This window comes from Pogoniulus pusillus, chromosome 16, assembly GCF_015220805.1.
Source record: "Pogoniulus pusillus isolate bPogPus1 chromosome 16, bPogPus1.pri, whole genome shotgun sequence".
Classification (NCBI taxonomy): Eukaryota; Metazoa; Chordata; class Aves; order Piciformes; family Lybiidae; genus Pogoniulus; species Pogoniulus pusillus.
Window position 1 is genome coordinate 15,535,355 of NC_087279.1, and position 21,237 is coordinate 15,556,591.

General features: G+C 39.2%; 2 protein-coding genes across 6 annotated transcripts in view; one reads left to right on the top strand and one right to left on the bottom strand.

Moving 5' to 3' along the window:
- Positions 1-10,207, bottom strand: part of ERC2 (ELKS/RAB6-interacting/CAST family member 2) — a 486,963-nt gene extending 476,756 nt beyond the window's left edge. For 4 of the 5 annotated variants that reach the window (XR_010305234.1, XR_010305232.1, XR_010305233.1 and 1 more), the window contains exons 1-3: positions 7,095-7,186; positions 3,988-4,156; positions 1,089-2,847 (exon numbers count right to left, since the gene is read on the bottom strand). The gene's annotated coding sequence lies outside the window, so the exon portion shown is untranslated. Of the gene's footprint in view, positions 1-1,088; positions 2,848-3,987; positions 4,157-7,094; positions 7,187-9,601; positions 9,624-10,096 lie in introns of those variants that run through there. The other variant, XR_010305235.1, reaches the window with a different exon arrangement.
- Positions 2,707-21,032, top strand: CCDC66 (coiled-coil domain containing 66). The gene is made up of 18 exons (XM_064156710.1): positions 2,707-2,852; positions 4,039-4,103; positions 5,277-5,299; positions 6,003-6,417; positions 6,854-6,986; positions 7,151-7,254; positions 8,128-8,252; positions 9,352-9,483; positions 12,338-12,585; positions 12,950-13,034; positions 13,804-13,965; positions 14,182-14,329; positions 15,253-15,378; positions 16,662-17,140; positions 18,464-18,501; positions 18,769-19,052; positions 19,495-19,622; positions 20,758-21,032. Exons 1-18 carry the CDS (start codon positions 2,842-2,844, stop codon positions 20,839-20,841), a joined length of 2,790 nt encoding a protein of 929 aa, XP_064012780.1. The 5' UTR covers positions 2,707-2,841; the 3' UTR covers positions 20,842-21,032.
- Positions 21,033-21,237: the final 205 nt, after the last annotated feature.

A 21,237-nucleotide genomic window follows, 5' to 3' on the forward strand; every position in this document is an offset into this window, starting at 1 on the left:
GAAATCAGTTTATTTGGGATTTACATTGTAAAGCAGAGGGTGAAATATAAACCTTAAAACTGTGAAAAAATAATTTAGTGTCCATTCTCCATTTCTCTTGCTTGGCCATAACCAGGCCAGAAAAAAAATTAGATCAGTAAATGGGAATGAAATTGCCAATGAAAACTGAGCATCTAGTCACGACCTGTTCATTATAAACCAACATTCTCTTGTAGCTCTTATCACACTGTGACCAGATACAGAAGTTGCATACAGTTGGGATGAAATCAGACATGTGAGATTCATGAAAGTGAGGAGCCACTTACAACAACTGCAATAGATTGAGAGATTGTGGGTACTACAACCTCCAAAAAGGTGACTATCTACAGGAAATTAGGATTCAATCTCTCTATAGTAATGCAACATGTCAATGAGTTAAGTTTTGGGAGAAACAGGATGGTGGGAAAAAAATAGAGTAGGGTTTTTAACACCTTAGAGTGTTTTTAGGGAACTAAACAGGGCATAAGTTAATTGATATGTAAAAGCACTGTTAAATTAGAATGGATTATGAGTGCCAAGAGGTGCTCCATTAAAGAAGAGAAACCAAATTAAAATATGTAGTTCAAAAGGTCAGACAAATGAACACTAATTTAAATTTCTGGGAAAACACAAAATAGTCTATTAAATTTAAACAAACAAGTATTAATTGAATTAATTAAAAGGGAGAAGATTAAAACACCCTTTCTGGGACCAGGCCAGTAATAAATGTTGCTGCATGAAACACTACAAAAACTGATATTCTTGGGCAGTAGTCAAGGAGACGTAGCACTTGTTTGAAATGTTTTAATCTAAATTAAACAATGCCCTTCCTGATGTATAAAAACCCAATTTCAGTGTTGTTGTGGGAAAGCACTGTTCAATGGACTTTGACAAGCATGTGTTCTTTTGCCTAACTTGTATCAAATTTTCATTCCTGGACCTAATGATGATCCTACCATTTATCAGCTAGACAAATTAATGTTCAGGGGTTATACTTGACGACATTCCAGGGAGGTTCAGAAACACTGATACAAGGTAGCCAAAAATAGCAGCAGTCATCACCAACTTACCTTGTGTGTTCTGTGTTTCACAGGACTTCATGTGCATTACTGAAAACAACTCCAGGTTTCCTTCTCTCTCCCTCTAGTCTCTGAAGTTTCAGATTCGTCAGCTGGTGTATCAATCAGTAAATACTATGTAACAGCTGTGAAGCAGTATTCCAAAGGACATGATTTCGTCTGAAGACAGACACATTCTTTACATAAAGACGAAGTAATTTAGATAGTATGTCAGCACAGATTTTGTGTAGACACTAACCTCAGCCTCATCGTCTATTTCTCTATTACTGCTTTTGTTTTCTTTACAGTCTCAAAAGAGCAAAACTTGCATTCAAGTGTAACGGCTACAGGATCCACCCCAGTATATATGGTACATTTTAGCCAGACAAAATGAACTACTTGCAGAGCAACACCACTCCAGACAAGTCTTCAGGTCCTAACGTCATTTAAAATGAAGGATTTCAGTAATCATTTGGCTTTAAGTGTGCGCTTAAACCTCATCTTGAATAGTAAAAGATCTAACAGGCTCTGAAGCATTTAATTGAATCCAACTATACCCTTTAACACAGCCAAATCCTCCTTACATTAAGTCGATGTTGTTTTCTTAAAACTACAACAAAGTGCAGATTCATTTCATTTGCATGTTTACATGTCCCGTTATTCAAGAAGCTGTACCTACACACGGCAGACTGGGTGGTGCTTAATATTCATTTCCTAAACCGCAGTGAAGATCGCAAATGGATGGATCTCGAAGTTCAACAGGACTGCAGCGTCGCAAAAAACAACCCCCAAAACGCTTTAGTAGCCAAAACAAAACAAGCCCCAAAGAGCCCACTGAGCAGAACCACTCGTTGAAGAAATCAGAACTTATGAAAAACGCCCTTCGAGGAGCCAGTACTCCTCACTCTCTACACCAGCCGCAACGGCCCAGACACCGGAGCGCTGCGGCCCGGCAAGCTGTCCCACACGAGTCTTCTCCTCCTCGGCTACTCGTGGGTTCCCAGCTCTCCCCCTCCGGACGAGATTCCGAGGCCGTCGCTCCCCGGACAGCACCAGGACACCCATCGGGCAGTAAAGCCCCTCACCGGCTTGAGCAGCCCGGCCGCCTGCCACCACCAAGACATTCCTTCCCCATTGCCAGCTGCACATCTTTCTTCCCTATCTTGTTTGCTTTGTCAAAACCACCCTGAAAACAACCAAAATAAACCCACAAAAAACCCCAAACAAAACCACCAAGGAAAAAAACCACTCTAAAGAAGAAAAAAAAAAAAAGAGAGAGAGAAAGAGAGAGAGAAAATTACGAGAATGAGAGAAACAAAAAAAGACGAGCGAGCAATAGCCGTCCTCCGAGGGAGCGGAAAGTGATCACCCCACAGGCAGAGCAGAGCTCCCGCCCTTCCCCCAGCCCGGGCCGCGCACCCGTCTCCTCTCCCCGCCCTCCGTGCCTCCCCTCCTCCCTCTGCAGCCGCTGAGCGCCGGGATAATCCTCTGGTAATTGCTTTGCACCCGCAGCGAGGCCGCTGGCAGCAGCGGCGGTATTTGAGCGAAATCCCCCAGGACAGGACTCGATCCCCCACAACGCCTCACTGCGGAGGACTCCGCAGTGTGCAAGGAGCCCATTGGCAAAGCCGAAACTCCGCGGGAAGCCTATCGGCTCCCGGCTCCTTGTGCGAGGCCGGCAACCGCGGTACACAGAGACAGGGAGCGCTGGCGGTGCAGCTGCTTCCGTGCGTCTGCTCAGTCTACATCTCAGCCGGGCACCGCCATGAACCTGGGGTAAGGAAGAAGGGGAGAAGGAAGGGACTTACCGGGCTAGCCGCGAAAGCCGCTCCTGTCGGCTCTGTCTCAGCCCTCTCTGGGGACGTAAGACCCTCGAGCCCCTCACGGCCCGGGAAGCCACTGTGCGCGGCGCGCGGGTGCTGCCGCCCTGGGGGGAGCCCCGCAGCCCGCCGGCACCAGCGCACTTAATGCCTCCGCGCTGGTCTCGGGAGCCGTCTCCGGGATAGAGCCGAGGGGCCGAGACCCTTCCCTTGGGAGGGCCTTCAGAAGGGGTCTGGGAAGAGGTGTAGGTGAGTGAGGTATTCTAAAGCGCTGCGTTTCAGCAGTGCTCAGGAGTAGCGTGCCGGCAAGGAGCGGCGGGGAACGGCGCACAGGTGACCGCAGCAGAACCCTAACCCCTCCTGTAGGCTCACAGCCCCCACCGCTTCCTGCCACCACAAAGCGTCGATGCTGGGCTGCGGTTAGCTGCCATATGCTGCCTGTACCTCTTGAGTTACAGCTTCAGGCACTTCTGTGCTGCCGTGTGCACGAGGTTTCGTGCGCCATTTAGAGGTGCTCGACGTTTTAAACGCATTCTTACATGAACACAGATTGAAGATAAGGGTAATTGTGAACATAAATTATAGTCAGTTTTCTCAAATTAGCAAGTGGGAGAACGAAGAGCGTTTGGGTACTTTTACAGTCATACGCCTAAACACTGTCAACTTGTTTTAAACCCCTACCATAACGTTTGTTACACTTCAAAATGTGAACCGTTTTGCATGGAAGCGCAATTAATGACTATTCTTAGAGTACAGCTCCTCTTAGTTATCAGCACTGGCATTCAGGGAGATGTGCTTACCGGTTTTTGTAGCACACAGTTTATATTGGGTTATTGAATCCTTGAGACAGGCCCACTGCTGCATGTAACAAGAGTGGCACTTTGAGCTTGAAAACTTATTTTGTAACACAGAAATGCACATTTCTCAACAGCAATAATAAAAACAGACCCTCTGCCAGACTTGTTGATTTCTTTGCATTAAAGTCTCAAAAATGCAGGAAGCTTGGGGCATGAAAGAGCATATGGACCAACAGTAAAAAATAGTGTTATAATTAAGTGTAGTTGTCCTTGTTAATAATGTAAAAGTCTTACCAGCATCAAATTACTTCATATTTCAGATTTCCTTCTTCTCTCATTTTGCAGTGATGGACTGAAGCTTGAAACTGAAGTTCTGGATGGAAAGCCAAGGCTAATTTTAGCTGCTTCTGGTATTTTTTAACAATTCATCTCCAATAATCTTTAAAGCTTCTTTAAGCTAAACCTGAGACCCAAACAACATGAAACACAACTTTATCAACAGATAAGGAAAAATATTTGTGTTATTTAGAAGTCCTCTTACCACCTTGATAATGAATTTCTGAATAGTGAACAACTGGCAAATAGTCATGATCCATTACAGCTTGCCTCTCCTTTCATAAAAATTAATTTTATTACATATTGACTGGCATAAGTTGATAATTTCTATAACTCTTACTTACCCAAGTTTTAAATTGTTCATCTATGTCAGGAACTTTTAATAATGTGGTTCTGCAGAGTTCAAGAACAGGTAGTGTTTTCCCATGTCTTCAATCATTAACACAAAGGCATATGTGCTACCAGTGCAGAATGTGCAATAACCACTGTCAGAGCAGCAACTGCATAGTACAGCTAAAAAAGCCTTGTTTCCAACAGACATATTACACTGAAATCCCTACTGTTTTCTTCCCCATTTCCATTAGCCATAGGTAAAGGATTTGTTGTGTTGAGAACCACATTCCCTCTATCAATATACTAGTCTTTATTAGTAAGTATGACATTAAAAAAGTAGTACTTCACATTACTTTTGAGACCATTACGCCTCTATGCACCCTCTAGGACTTAGGTTGAAAGACTGAAAAGTGTTTCAGGGCATAGATAGGGAGAACAACAATTGATAGCGTGATTGTGCATATATTGTTTCTTTAAGCTGTCAGCTATGAAGATGGATAACAGCATGTAGCAAAATGGATTTGGATGCAGGGACTGTCCTGGAAGAATATGACACAAAGTAAACTAAAAGGCAATATAAGCAATTAACAATAAGCCACAACTACAGGGCTCTCTGGGAAACAGAATGAACAGCAGGGAAGGATTAGACCAGCACAATAATTTTATTACATCTACGTAAAACTGGAAATAGTTCCTGGAATATATTTTATCTTTTTTTCCAACATAGCTTTTAAGTGTGTCTACTGAAATTTAAAAGTAGTCACCTAACTGAGGCAGATATTACAAGAGGTTGCTTTCCCCTTCTGCCTTATAAAAATCAGATTAACACAATGGGTTACTAATTTCTCAAGACTGTTTTTCAGGAGGATATTTTTTAATGCGTCTCTCATATGTTTATGTTTGTTTCCCAAAAGATAAATCAAAGCCTGCAATGAAGGTAAGTGGAAAAATTACTTTTTTTGTTAGAGCACACAAAGTAATAAATTAATTTGTTGAGACAGATTTGAGAATGCATTTGAGCTGCCTAAATACTTGTAATCCATTACATTTATGAAATGTGATTCTGTGGTTTCTGAAGTTATAGTAGCTGTTAAAAAGGATAGAAGTTCTATGACTGCTTTTACATTTGCAAAACGCTTTAGTTTATTTTGCTAAGTTACAGCAGCACAGGGAATTATCTAAATCAACTCTGAGACAATGCAGTCAGTTGCAGAATGAAAGAAAAGCAGGAAAAGATGTCAGTACAAAAGGACATCGATGCAAGTATACATCAAGAATCTTGAAAAGGATAAAACATTAGTACAGAATGGAAAAATCAAGAATGAAGTAACACTGGCTATATAGTGAAAACATGTATCTGTTTGAAGGCAGGCTTCAGAAACAGGATTAATGTAACTCTTTTAAATGGGATGCTAAAGTTACTTTTCACACTGTCATTTTTAAGTACTTCAATTTAGTGTTGTGTTCTCTTCCAAGGTATTCTTAGTACTTGTGAGACTAGTTCATTAATTTATGCTGAGTTAGTTTCTACTGATATAATAGATGAGAGAAATTACTATTTTTTACTTGTTGCTTTAGTTTATTATGCCTGTAGATTTTTTCCTCATTTAATATATGGTGAACTCTTACTGCTTTAACAGATGGGTAATAAAGCCAGAGCACCTAAACAGGCATTGAGAATGAAGTATGCTGGGCATGTTCTGAGGTCAGCACAGAATACTTGTATCAAGCAGGAAAACTTAAAACCAAGGAGTGAATCAAGCTTATCAATGACAAAAGGTGAAAAACTGCAAGTCACTAAATACTCCTCACATGAAGCCACAACTAAAGATCACTCTTTGATTTTCCAAAGACATAGCACAGACAGATATCCTGATTCAGAGTATCCTAACATTAAAAAAAGTAAACAAAAGCCTGAAAACTCACGGGCATCAGCTGATGACCTAGGAAGCTTTGTGTGTTTAACACAAGAACAGCTTCAGCAGATCTTAATGACACTGAAAGAAGGAACTGGGAGCATCTCCGACACTCATAAGGAAAAGCAAGAAGAAACAGGTAAGATAGTGATAGTTGAATAAGTTAGTTTCATAGAACCAGAACAACATGTGAAAGCTTAACTCCCAGTTTGTAATTTATTTGCAGACTGCAGAGATGTTACTTTTAGGTTTAATAGTCTCAGACAAAGCACTGCTATTAGAGGTGTGGTACTGCCTGTTACTGTTAGATGTTACAAACATGCCACCAGATATAAAACAATTTAAGTATAGTCCCAAAAGCTGATCTTTTAGCCAAGTATTTATTGTAAGTCTTTCATCCTAAAAATACCCTGTGAACTTGTAACTCATGTGCATTAACTATACAAATACAAGCAGGGCTGACAACACTTTTCCTAAGTAGTGAAGTATTCACAGGTTTATTCTGTTTGCAAAGTATTTCCTTAGTGCTGAAGAAAGTTTTTAAAATTAATAAATATATTTACATTCTACCACAGCTGCTAATGAAACATCAGAGGAAAAGACAGAATTGATTCAAGAAGCTTGTGAAGTTTCATTTGTGCCAGATGAAGCTAACTCAGATTCAAGCAGGAAACAAGAAACATCTCCACAGCCAGGACACAAAGTTATGTATGTAGATTTGTGTTGCTATCTACAGCAATTGTATGTCCAATAAAGATTCATACTGCAGTTCTTAATTACAGTAAAAACTCCTATACATAGTAAATAAGAAGTTACCTTTAAAGTGAAGAGATGGTCTTTTAATTAAAAACATTTTTTCTCTTCCATTCTAGAAAGGATTCCTGGAGACCTGCTGACATGTTCAGTACCTTGGGTGAAAGAGAAGGAGAGAAAGCCTTATTAGAATTTAGAAAGATCCAATGGAAGAAGGAATTAGGTACTTATACAGATTTTTTTTTTACTGATTTATTACAGTCAAGATGCCAAGAAACTTTGCATTCCATGTGCTTCTTGATATTTACTTATATCAATTCAGTTGCTACAAATAGGAAAACAGGTTTAGTAGAGATTAAGATTATTGACTTTCAACATTGTATGCAAAGTTTATTTATAAATTCCTGCAAAAAACGTTCTTAACCAAGTATCTCAAATAAATATATTATGCTTTATATACTAGTAGTTACTTGCCACTGATTTTGTCACTTTCTGTCAATAGTTTATGGTCATTATCATTAACAAATATTTTTGCTTTTTGAAAGTGTCACCCTAATATGCCAATATGACTGAAGCTATTAATCTGCAATTTGAACTTGAAACAATTTGCAGTCCTGCCTTCTCACCAACAAGGGGAATATCTGTAGAAAATAAAAATGTTTACCACAGGAATAGTGGTAAACAAAGAGGTTTTTTTTTAATTCACATGTAGGACTGTTGTCTTTTCAGCTTGGCCATCTGGTTTCAGGGCTTGATCTGCACTCTCAGTAGCTTACATTTGTTTTAATAACATTACAGCAGTCCAAGACTGGTGTAAGAAAACAGAGACAATTTATCTACTTGGTTATCGTTCACTGTTAAGTCTTCTCAGAGGGATGTCCCACTTATTTCCACATCTGTGGGCAGGGGCCCAGCTGCTATCCTCTTCGGAGCAAAGTCACATTTAGACTGGTCAGACAGTGGTGAGTTAGTTTACAAACAGAATTACAGGATAGATCTGTATTGCTGCTTTCTTCAGGGTTTTGTTTGCTTGGTTTTGTTTTTAATTACTACGTGTCTGTATTAAGACCTCTTACTAGAGTTTGTTTATTTGAAGATGAACAGGTAGCACTCAAGAAGAAATTGAAAGAAGCTTCAAAGGGAGAAGGACATTATTTCTGTGCAAAACTTGGCAATAATAAAATTCACAAAGAGGAAGTGGAAGCAGCTGACCCAGATAAGGTAAGGCTATCAATAAGCACAAAAGCACAGTTTCCACAGCACTTTTCCACAACAATTTGACTTTGAGTTCATATAAGATTTTTCTTTCCCTTATAAATCCTGTAGAATCCCATCAGTGACCACTTTAAGCTGATTCATGGCATGAATTGCTGCAACTCTTGTTTCACACTTGCCTATTCCTCCAAGGTATAGCTTCACAAATTAAGATTTTTGTAGTGTGAACAACCCATTCCTGTCCTTCTATGTTGATTCCTAACAAAAAGGCATAAATCTTTTCTGGTTCTGCTTGGAGAGAGTCTTAAACTGGCAATACATGGTTATTATTTATGTTGTTCATGATCTCTCATATATTTGCTTGCTTTCATAATAATGAGCATAGCAATTTGACTTCAACCTGTCTTTCAAAAAGTCAGCTGTCATCCTGAAAGTGCTGTGGCAGAGAAATATGGTCAGGTGAGATCACTTCTCCAGTGAACCTGATTGTTGTTAAACAGAAGTTGGCAGTGGACCTGCTATCTGTTATTAAAACAAAAGTTACTTCTCTTATGCCATATTCAGCATTCCTAGAAAAGTGACTACTCTAAGAATTTGCTTCAGTCTACATAATTGTGTGAAAAGCTGCTTCTAGAAGTACAATCTATTTTATGTAAAAGGCTGTTTAGTACAAATTAAACAGCTGAGCTAAATTAAGGCTTAAAGTGGTCACTTCATTTGCAGACAGCATTTCCACCTGAGCCAATTACTGGTACTGAGGAAAACCGTCAGTAAAAATGCTTTAAGTACAGAGCCTTCTCTTCTCCAGGCTAAACCACCCCTCATGGTACATGCAAGTAAAGCTTTTTGGAGTGAGAGGCTGATGGTTCAAGTTAGGAGAGTATTAAAAGACTGACCTAGATAGTGTCTTTCTGAGAATCAAAATAACATTTTCATAGAGCAGTGAGATAATTGCTAGAGTTACAAACTTAGATCCCTCATGAGGTTCAACGAGGTCAGGTGCACCTTGGTAAGAACAATCCTCATTATCAATACAATCTTTACAATGTGGCCAGATGAGTTACTGAATTTTCTGTCTGAGAGACTAACAGTTCTATTATTTCAGGAAGCTGTGTCACAAGAACGACCTTTTAGTGCTTTGAAGCATGAGCAGCAGCAGAAGTGGCTTGAAGAGTTGGATAAACAGAAGGAAGAAGCTAAGTTACGAAAAATGGAGGACAAACTTAATTCATCAAAGGTATCTGTGGCTCAGAGGAACTTCTTTGGAGTAAAAGAAAATTTTCTCTGCATTTTTATTCTAAGAAATATAAAAGGAAATTGTAGATCTAATGAAGTAGCAACAAGGAGATAATTACCTGCAGCATGTTTGGGGTTTCACTGTAAGTTTGTAGGATAGGAGGAGAAGAGGTGGAGGAAAAAGGAAAAGTGTAGGCAATGAGAATGTATCACAGTAGAGTCCAGATCTGGTTTTAGAAATAATATTTTTACATGCAGACACTCTATGAAACATTTTGCAAACCCTTCTTCAAAGAAAACTGAGAACAAAAGCCTTAGCTTTTTTACACTTGAGTTTTTCCAGACCTACACCTCTTATGCTGGAGCTAGAAGGAAACTGTGGTAAGTATAATTGCTTTGCAGGTGTGTTCTAGTTAAAGCTTCCCTGAGTCCAAAAGCCCAACAGAATAAAAATACAGGTAGAAAGAGTGAAAGGAGTAAAACACCCAAATAACAGCCTTGCACCAATTTGGAAGCTAAAAAGGTAACTTCAACAAAAAATAAAAGGTATTTAAGGTAAAGGGGGTTTATAGAGGTATAAGGGAAGGGAGCAGATACAGATAACTATACAAAACCAGATTAGACAGCAGTGAGTTCTCCGGAGGCAGATGAACTGCAGGAGGTAGCTGGTTGACCACACGGTTAGGCAGGAACAGCAGCAGCAAGGGAGTTGTTGCTTAGGTGAAGGCAGGAAGCAGAAAGAGAAGAGGACTCTCATCTGCCTCTTATATAAGGCTGCAGACAGGATGTGGGAGTGGAATAACTTTCATCTGGAGGGGGTCCTCACTCTAGGAGGGGCCAGGGGCACTTGAGGCTCAGGTTTTTTGACCACTCCCCAGCTCCAGAGGGCTTAACGGAGAATAAGGTGGAGTACCTGAAAACACTTCTGATGCTATCCGCATTCACCAATTTGCTCAATGTGTCCTTTGGGATTCTCCACATAGAAACTGATTTTTTTTCTTTATGTGTTACTATTTCCACTAGTACTGAATTGAAAGTGAGTGGAATACTCTGGGCTTTTGTACAGACCAGTACTGTACATCATTCCAAAGACCCTATGTCTTTTGAAAAAAAAGCATGCAGTGAGATTGTGCTACTGCTAGAATCCAGATTTCCACATGTACTCATACCACAGGATGTTCTGTATTATTAGTGAATAAGACTCTCATGTTCCAAAACTTGATACAAATGTTCATAGTCTGGAGGCTTCTGGATTGCAAGGATACAGTTTTTACTCCAAAGTGAAGCTTTTACAGCTATTACACAATTCCTAGACAGAAATTATTCCACAGTTTGTAATACTAAAACAGAGCTTCCCTAGCCACCCTCCAGAAGACCTCTTTGTTACATACTTAGACCACAAGTATTTTCCATTCCTGAGTTGTTGGAAGGATCAAATTTCGTCTGTAAATTGAGCTTTGTGAAGGGAACACATCCGTGAAAAGTTCACGAGCTTTGTTAGCTGCCTTGTTTCTATTTGGATAGGTGTGGTGTGGGAGATCACAGAATATAGGGAGCTGCAAGGGACCGAAAGATCATCTAGTCCAGCTCTCCTGCCAGAGCAGGATAGTTGCAGTCATCAGGGAGTAACCTCAGCCTGGCAACAATCTCACTTCGACCCTCTTTTGAAAGGAAGTTAAGTTGCACTTAATGCAGTTTTCTTCAACATCTGTTCTTCAGGTCTTGTGTTATACTCTTAACCCTTCAGCATATTGCACCACAGGCTTGCTAAGAATAAAGCAGATTTTCCAATTATCTGATCTGCTTATACATCACAGAATATTCAAAGGGAACAAAACTCAGGGAACAGTAGGAAGAATAATTCAGATTCTTATTATTTGGGCTATGGTTTTCCTTTTTTTTTTTTTTAAACAGCTGTGAAACTTCTGACACAAGGGGATTGATTTTAAGGAAAGGACTCTCAGAGAGATGATTTGATTATGCTAGGTTTATTCCTGCACAATGAAAGTTTTGAGGCAGCCAATTTCCAGTCACTACAGGGAAACAATTCTTTTATCCACCAGGGAAAAGTTTCTCTCTACCTATAGCAAAAACAAAGTTTTACTAGTGATATCTTGAAATGTCCCAACTGCCACCACTGAGCCAAGAAGGTAAGACAGGCTGATGCCAAAGAGAGACTTAAACCCAATATGTCTCCTCTACAAAACTCTTAGGTACAGCAGTGGTGGCTGCTGTGGGTAGAAGAGATTTTGAAAGAAGGCTTATTTTATAATAGGTCTGTTTAGGTGAAAATACTAAGGTAAAGATTAGTGTCTCTGTCCAGAGCACATTTAATTCTGGATGGTAGCAGAATTAAAGGGAAACAGGAGGTATAGAACAATGTAAAAGACACCACTTGCTCATATAACTGGAGAGACTTTTACACAGCAGGAGGAGAGCGTGGCAGAGTGGATATGGGACTGACTTCCTAATCAAGCAGTTTGCAGTGCTGTTAGAAAAAAATAAGGAAGAGTAATATAAACTGAAAAAAAACCAGCACATAGCCTGAAACCATGTTAATTTTTTCCCCACTTTATAGTTTTTGGGATTTTTTTCTGGTAATGTAGTAGCAGTAGGTTTTTGTTAACCAAGTATATGGACCAGCAGTATACTTTCTGACATGACTTGCATTTAAAGTGTCAGGGACACTTGTTTTCCCAGTTAAAAAATTAACTATTGTTAGCTCCATGACAGGGCTTTTCAAATGTTCCTGTTGTACAAAACCTGTACTGTTTTGCTAACCTTACTTTATAGAAGCAGTGTAAGTGAACATTCTCCTTTTGTTTGTTTGTTTCTGTTGCTTCATATTTATTTAGGCTGAAGAGCATGACAGATGGGCAATGCATTTTGATTCTTTCAAGAGCCACCTTAATGCACAACAGCTCTTAAATGGAACGCACAGAAAGCAGTCTGAAAGTCTTTCCCCGTCACCTGACCCTAGGGAGCCGACTGCTTTTGTTCACCCTTTTTCACGTACAGCCTTAGACAGCCTCACACTCCTAAAGGTGGGAAACACAGAGAAAACTGCTAACAAGAGTGCTTTGGAACAGAGTCAGAAAGTCAGGTGAGTGAGCTTTGTACAGAGAATCACCTTCCAGCCAGTACCTTTCTGACATTTGCTCAGGTTATTATTATTTTATTTTTAATGGAATAAGATTCTTTAAATCACATCTTTGGATATTAATCATTTGGCTTTGTTTTCCCTGCCCAGAAATAGCTGTTGTTTCACAGAAGCTTCCACTCTTCATTACTAAAATTTACTGCAAATAACCTTGTTTTATTAACTAATAAAATTGATTTCAAATTTGTTAATTAATGTTTTCATGTTGAGGCCATCCCATTGTATATTTTTTAATATTTCTAATCAAGAAATGCTTTAATGTTATTTTCTAATGATTAAAAACATTTACGTGTTTCTTTGTTCATAGTTTCCTCCGTTCGATGACAGCTCTGCTAGATCCTGCACAGATTGAAGAGAGAGACAGGCGGCGGCAGAAACAATTAGAACATCAGGTATACTTTTGTTTTAAGGTTGAAAGGATGAAAGGTACTGTTGTCTCATAAATAAAGAATAACATTTAATAACAGAACCCAGTGAGGCACTTGAGTTTCAGCTTTAGAGTTGTTTACTGGTACTTTGCTCAGTTAGACTGTACGGTTTTCATTTAATACCTGTGCATGGATGACTGCATTTCTGTAACTGAATTCTTGCCTCAAAAAGCTTACAGTGAAGTCTTTTAGAGCTCTAGTAGGTTTGTGTGCATTTTATTTCAGTCTCCACTGTCACCAGGAAGACTGATGTTTATACATACCCATTCCACGATTCTTTACATATTGATCTCCTTTTTTGCTTCCATGGCACTCTAACTGAAAGTGTATCTGCATGATGAGCCTAGCACAGGGTAAAGAAGTCCTAGTGTTAGCTTCTTCTGGTCAAACTGATACTCTTCTAGATCAAAACACTAGCCTAGAGTATCTAAGGCAACAATAATCAGACCACCAATTCTTTACAAGTAAAAACATTTTTTAAAACATGCAAAGTTCCTTCTCTCTCTTTCTGAGTATTGTTGGACAACTCCCCTCGATCCCCTCCCCAAAATAAAGGAGAGCAGCATGTGAGAAATTTAAAAGAAACAAAGTGTAAAAGAGTTTGAAAGAAATTATCTTGATTTTCTGTGTCCAAATACAATTTTTATACATGTACATCAAGTATATGGATAAATAGCTTATAACACCTTCATGTTATATCTTTTAATGCTCCTTGTTTGCCTGATACTATTAGAAAGCAATAATGGCTCAGGTAGAAGAAAAGCGGAAGAAGAAACAACTGGAGGAAGAGCAGAGAAAATGGGAAGAACAAGAGGAAGAGCAGCGCCTAGCACGAGAACAAGAGCAAATGCGGAAGCAGTTTGCAGAAGATCTCCTGAAACAAAAACAAAAGGAGGTGAGGTTTGCATTCCCTTCAGTGCCCATAGTCTGTAACCATACTGGTTCTTGAGGAAAATGCTTCTGGTTTTTCACCTTCCAAATGGTGTGGCATTATCACTTTGAAAATGAAAATGATCTGAAAGCTTTGTCCCAAGTGAGAATATATGTAAGCCTTGAGGATAATCCTATTAATTTTATTCTCAAAATAAGTGGTCATATATATTTTTTAAAGGAACTCGTGACTCTAAAAACCAATGAACTCTATCAGACAATGCAGAAAGCCCAAGAATTAGCACAGAGGTTAAAACAAGAGCAGCGCATTCAAGACTTGGCTCAGAAGGGACATGACACTTCGAAACTTCAGAGGAACCTTGGTGGTGGCAAGTACAAGTCCTTTTGGCATTCAGTTTGCCTATTGTCTTAGTGTTTGTGTGCAAGCTCTTCATAAATTTTGCTTTGCTTTGTGGTTTTTTTTTTCTTTTCCTGTCTGCCTTCGGGTCAGAAATTGCTCCTTTGCTTCACAAACAAATCTCAGTGTTAATTATGGATAAAATTGTAGTTTAGTAAGCTTCAAATACTGTATTATATCAAAGGAAAAGTACAAAAATATTATCAGCAATGCATAGGGAATATTCAGACTTCCAGTGAAAAAGGAATTTAAACCATAGTTCTCAGTCTTGCTCAGAGTTCTAAACCTCAGTAGCGTGAAAACTTGTTTCCCCAGTAAGATACTTAATGGCTTCTTCCATCACTGTTTGAACTAAGAGGACACAGAGCTGCTGGGGCCAGTCCAGAGGAGAGCCACAAAGACGATCCAAGAGATGGAACACCTCTCTTGTGAGGATAGGCTTAAGGACGCTGGGGTTGTTCAGCCTAGAGAAGAGAGGACTCCAGCGGAACCTTATGGCTGCCTTCCAATAGCTGAAGGGATCCTACGGGAAGGGTGGAGAGGGACTTCCCATAAGGATGTCTAGTGATAGGACAAGAGGGATTGCTTTTAAGCTGAGGGAGAACAAGGTTAGACTGGATCTTAGGAGGAAGTTCTCCAGTACAAGGGTGGCAAGACTCTGGAATAGGCTGCCCAGGGAGGCTGTGGATGCCTCCTTCCCGTGGGTGTTCAAGGCCAGGTCGGATGAGGCCTTGAGCAGCTGAGTCTAGATGAGAGGAGTCCCTGCCTATGGCTGAGAGGTTGGAGTAGAAGATCTTTAAGTTCCCTTCCAACCTAAGGCATTCTATGATAACTTGATAGCATGGTTTAAATGGAAAATACATTACTAAATTGATCAGTTTCACTTCATTTTAGGTGGTAGAGAATTAGAAAACTGTAATACTGGCACATTACATCAAAGCCACAACTTTTCTGATGACATTAAGATGAATTACACTGAGCAGCAGACATCTCCTCGGAAAGACACTGCTGTACAGACAGGTATGTAGCCCTTGAATTTAATTCCTCTGAGGTACCTCAAGGAAGACAGTAGAACAGTGTACTTGTGAAACTGAAGCAAATCACTGTCTTACAGAATGCAGTAAAAGTAGATAAACATACTTGGACAGACACAGGCATGTTGCTGTATTAGAATATTGCACTGTATTCTTCTAAGTAAATGATATATCTATATACCTTTTACTTAGCAGTTGCAGATCCAGCCCACACAGTCTGAAGTATTGTGCTGGCTTGAAGTTATGGTCGCAGGGCACGTAGGACTAAATGCGTTCAGGCATTTAAATGTGTTCATAGTAATCTTTGCTGTCAGCATTCACAGTTTTATGTAACATGATTTGGTACTGAGCAGGGTTGGGTTCCTAATAAATCCTCAAAAATAAGAGCAGAAATAGTGTCAGTAACTCTGGAATTAGAAACATGCAGTCCTTAGAAAATGAGAGTTTACATTAAAATGTTTGGAAAAGCTTATATCTTGCTAAAATACCCAGGCAGAACTGCAGGTGCATCTCAGCAGAATACTTTCCAAACTTCATCTTGGATTTTGTATCACACCATTACAAAACCTGGCTCAGACTCAGTCTGCATTTATTAGTGCAGCAGATGAGGTGTGAGAGAACAGATTGATTGGAAACTTACAGTCACTGCATTTCTAAATGAAAGGTACAAGCTTATCATTTGTGAAGTGAAGGCTCAATTTTAGTTCTGTTTGCCTAAGCAACAGTTCATATTTTTGGTTTTGAGAGTGCTGGCAAAAATTTTACTGCAAATTTGGAGAGTTTCAATACTGGTTTTGTGTATGCATCTTGCAAAGAAAGAAGCTGGATTTATTATTAATATAAAATTTGAACAAAACACTTCCACTGCAAGACAAGGATTAGGAAAGTAGTAGTGCTGTGACTGTGTGACCAAGCCATTGGCATGCTGAAGATCTAAGCAGATGCTGTAGTTTGCGCTTTACCCTTGGCTACTGTGTCAGAAACAGAATTTTACATTTTAAAAACATAAATTAGTTTAATTTTACATAAGTCTTGCTTTACATTGACTTGATTTTGTTCTCCAATCTTTGTTTTTTCCTCCCTATTGGGTTTGCTTTTCTTGGTCCTATCTGCCACATAAAACAAAAAGCCAAAGCCATTACAAAACTGTAACAACCATTTTTTAAATTAAAATCAGTAATGGTAGATTGATGCACATACAAAAGTCAAGCAAATAATTTAAATAGCTTTAGACCTGGAGCAAAGTGTAATATTTCTTTCTTTTTTAAGATGACTTTAATACTTCAGGATACCTTGAGTCAGCTGAGGAAAGACCTGTGTGCTGCACATCACCTGATATTCCCATAGAATATAAAGAAACCTCTAATAGCAAAAAGTACCAGAAAGAAATGGAGTATAGAGATAAAAATAAAATCTCAGGAAAAGAGACTGATGGCATTTACAGTGATATGTATGAACAATATGCAAGAAAAGAAAGACAAATGAAACCCTCAGAAAAATACAGCAAAAGACCTGACTGGAACATAAACAGGCCTGGGAAAAGATACATTCCAGCATCAGAAAGATACCCTAAACAGCTACAAAAACAAAGGGAAGAAAACAAAGTAAGAAGACAAATGGAGTTGCTTCAGTTGGTGGAAAGAAATACCCCTGGCAATCTCTGCCTAAGAAGGAGTGGTTATTCAGACAGGTCTCCTTCACCTCACGAAGACAAAAATATGAAGAACAAGAGGCACAGAGTCAGAAAGGTAACTCTTAACAACAATGGAGTGCATTTTTGAGACTTGTTCCATGCTGTTCTGCCTGGGTGAGAATTCAGTTATGCAGTACAAGCACTGAGAATTTTCCTGGTGTTGTCCTTGTGTAAAGGATGGTTTTACAGCATTCTTACCTTCATTGTGATCAGAAGAATACATTCAGATTTTGTGACTTAACATTCACTTTTACTTAACTCTTCCACTGTTGACTCTTTCCTGTATTGTCATTGTTTCATTATGTAAACAGGGAGCTCAGTTGAAAGCATTGCACCAGATAGAATGACTTGCTCTTTTTTGTCATCATTCTGGTGCAATGATAGCTGAGTTACAGTAATACATGTCCAAGGAAACACTTTTCCACAAAGAATGTAGATTACCAAGGATGAACTTTGTTGTCATAGAAACGCATCCTTCTTACTGGAGTAATTTCTTCTCCATTTGCAGTAAGCATGTGCTGGTATAGCTCATGCCTGGGAAAAACAAAACAAAGCAATTTTCATTTAAAGAAAATACCATCAAATACCCTCATGCCTTCTCTCCCTTGCTTGCTCTCTGTGTGTCTGTATACATGTATGCATACATAAACACTTCACTTTCTCACACTGTCTGGTGTAGGAAAGGTGACCACCTCGGCTCTGTTTAACCATTTGTTTACTGTGGCTGCTTACATGTGGTTTAGAAGCTGTGGGCATTAAAAAAACCTGTATGTGAGAATGCATAATGGTTCACAACCATCTTTAGAGATGTATATATTCATTGGTTAAATGAGTTTGTGGCTTTATTGGAGGTTAATGGTAAATTTGTGTTTGGTGATTACATTACTGAACTGTAATTTTTCATGACTTTTGTACCTGAGAAACAGGACAATGAATTTTAAGTAGATTTTTAAGTAAGCATTGCCTGATAACCATAAGCAGCATCAGATGTGGTAGCATTTGCCATTTAAAATAGGAAACTTCTACTGACTGTGTCTGGAAACATGAACAACCAACCTTTCCTTCAATAGTCATAATCTTGGGCTGAACTTTTCAGGTTTATAAATGCAGCTTTCCAAGGTCACTGTATTTTTGATAGTGTTTAGAGCTGTCCAAGGTATAGCAAATCAGAGCAAGTCCTCCTGTAATTTGTTTAATTTGGTATGTAGACACTACTAGACTTTTTAATGCAAGTCTTTGATAAATATCCTTCTCCTGAACCCAAGTCAAACAGTCATTTTGGGATTTCAGAACAAACTTGTCCTGAAAAATGAAAGCTTCTAATATAAAAAACATGGAGCTTTTTATTTTACTTTTGACTTTCTTGGTTTTCTCCTAGGAAGAACAGTTACATAAGAATCACCTGAATGAAGAAAGGTACGTCAGTACTTGGCATTAATGAAGTGTTTAAGTACATGAATAGTGAGGTATGCATGCTTTGCTTTCCTGATTTTAATCTTTATTGAAAGGGTTTAGATGCATCTAACTACCTCCTGTTAAAAATACACAAGATCAAACAAACTGCAGCTGTAAAAGCTGAGTAAAGGAGCAAAAGTCCAGTCCACTAGGGATTCTCTGAAGAAAACTAATTGCGTTTCTTAGGTATCATCTGGGGGGGGGGTTAACTGACATTGTTTCATGCAGATCTGAATCGCCACCTGTTCCAGCGATCAAGAACAGATTACACCAAGTACAACAAAAACAGACGTGTGCTTCTAATTTCCTGGCACATAACAACAGTAGAAGAGAGAAAAACATCAAGAGAGATACACAGCAGAGCAGCTCCCCTCCTCCTGTTCCAGAAGCTGGAAGCCCTCCATCTTCACAGTTTATTCCGTATGTTCGGACAAAAGAAGTATATTACCTTGATCCAGATGCACCAGTGACTAGACCTTCAACACATGACCCAGAGTATCCACAGCTCAATGGTACTGCAATGTCTTGTCATGTAGAAGAGATTTTACAGTATGTTGCAGTGATTTAGTTCCAAGTCCTACCATATATTGAGTTTGGTATTCCTGAATTTTGCAGTCAACCAGGTGTGTCCCAGCACTGTAAGGAAAGCCTCTGTAAATGGTACTCTATTTAAAAAACAAAAGCCAGGGAAAAAAACCCTAACTCCCCAAACATTTTGTTACCTTTTTTTCCTGTCTCTTTATACCTTTAATGAGGTACAATTATACTTCTCTGGTATTAGCTGATACACATTTGGGGTTAGGAATCAAAATGTTGTTCGACTTCAAACAGTAGTCAGAATCTGATGGCAACTAAAGCCTGATTTTCACAAGCTGTGAAAATGCACTACTTTGAAATTAAATACAGAAAAAAAAAAGAGTATTGTTAACTGATTTGATATTCACTCACTTCTAGACGCTTGCCAAGTGCCACGCCAGATTTTTAGCTCTGATCACATTAGAGATCCTCTTCTGAATCCAGACGTAGTTAAAAGCAGAGCAAGACAAGAAGCAATTCTAAAAGGATTGTCAGAATTACGCCAGGTAAGCACAAACTCACTAGATAAACACTATATACGTGCTTGTATATATATACATCTACTGAAGGCAAAGTGAAGACTGCAAACAATTACATAGCTACAAGCATTAGGCTTTATTTCTGCATCATATATGATTAAGTTTTGGACCTTGTCCTCTATTTCATTCCCTCTTAGAAATTTCACTTTTCATGCATTACTGCCACCTTTAGATTGTCCTTAGCACAGACTGTGGAACTCTGCAGGCTTTAGGTTAGCTATGAAACAAGAGTGTACCACAGAAAACTTGAAACCAAAAGTGGAATGGCTTTGTTTAGTCTCCAGGATTTGATAGTTATGGTTGCCTAGATGAAGAATATTTCAAAGGGAAAAAAATACTATTTTAATAAAGCACTAGAATGCTTGTTAATGAATTTTCACTTCTACATTTGATGGGTAGGCCACTCATAGCAGAGCAGTGTGGTTGGTGCAGTTAGTGAGGGGGTAGTCATGTTAGTCCTGGAAATATGCTGTATTTGCAGATGTGGAGTGTGAACACTTATCCTTCCAAGACAGCTGGGCATTACTGAGTAAAAGTCAGGATTTGTCAGTCAGCCAAATGACGAGGTTTCATTTAATAGTGCTCCTGGGAGAAAAATCTGTGTTTGTATATGCTCTTCTACTTGTAGTAGTTACTGGTAGTGATTACATATACAGGTTTGCCGGAATGATTTTGACCATGGTGAAACTGAGGAGGAGGTTAACGCTCCCCTTTGAGTATGACTTTTGTTAATAGCTGGTACCCATCAAGGTTTTGGGGTTGGCTTCATACAAGAATACACTAGAATGCCACAAATGTAGTGACAAAGCAGAGAGTAAGCACATTAAATTTAACACAATGGAAGAGTCATTTTCCCTCTGCACAGTCATCTTTGGACACTGAGCTGGCCTCCACTTCGGTCTTTGGCAGAAGACGGGAAACGCTGAGTTCCATCTCTACTGACTGTATCACATTGGGTTGCAGATTTTTAAATATAGGCCATCTTTAGAAAGTGTTGAGGCTTAACAAGTTGATTGCTTTAAAATATGAAACAGTGACACTGCATTAGCTCAGGATGTCTGAGGGAGAAAGACCATTCATTGTTATTTTCTCCTGATTTCAGGCCCTCCTACAGAAGCAGAAGGAGTTGGAAACTGCTGTAATTCCTGCTGTAGCTCAAGAAGGGAAGTTTATTTCACCATTTTGAGGTACACCTGAATGTTTTCAGGTTTTAAAATGCAAATGCACAGCACTTTGTTTGCTACTCCAATTAATTACAAACCACCTCTGTCCTTTTTTATGAAACATCTAAATTATGCAATTTTGCTAAGATTACAGGGTCATGTTGCCTTTCATATTGAGCATACATTAAACTAATGATGGTGTGGCTGCTGAGAATGGTTTCTGTGCTATCTGAAGACACACATCCATTTGATATGAGCCACCAAAACAGAGGATGAAAACGTGATGTGGGGTTTGGTAGAACTCAGTGCATGTACTCGGAGAAGTAAAAAGATGAAGATGTATGGTGGATGGCTGGGGTAGCCTTTGCTGGTATGTTTAACTGCATGAAACTGCTCATTCTTAATGCTTTGGACAGCTT

Excerpts from the sequence above, each read along its gene's own strand:
- CCDC66 (XM_064156710.1), top strand. Across the intron at positions 12,586-12,949 it reads GAACAGAGTCAGAAAGTCAG|TTTCCTCCGTTCGATGACAG; the intron begins GTGAGTGAGCTT and ends CTTTGTTCATAG. Across the intron at positions 19,053-19,494 it reads AGAGTATCCACAGCTCAATG|ACGCTTGCCAAGTGCCACGC; the intron begins GTACTGCAATGT and ends ACTCACTTCTAG.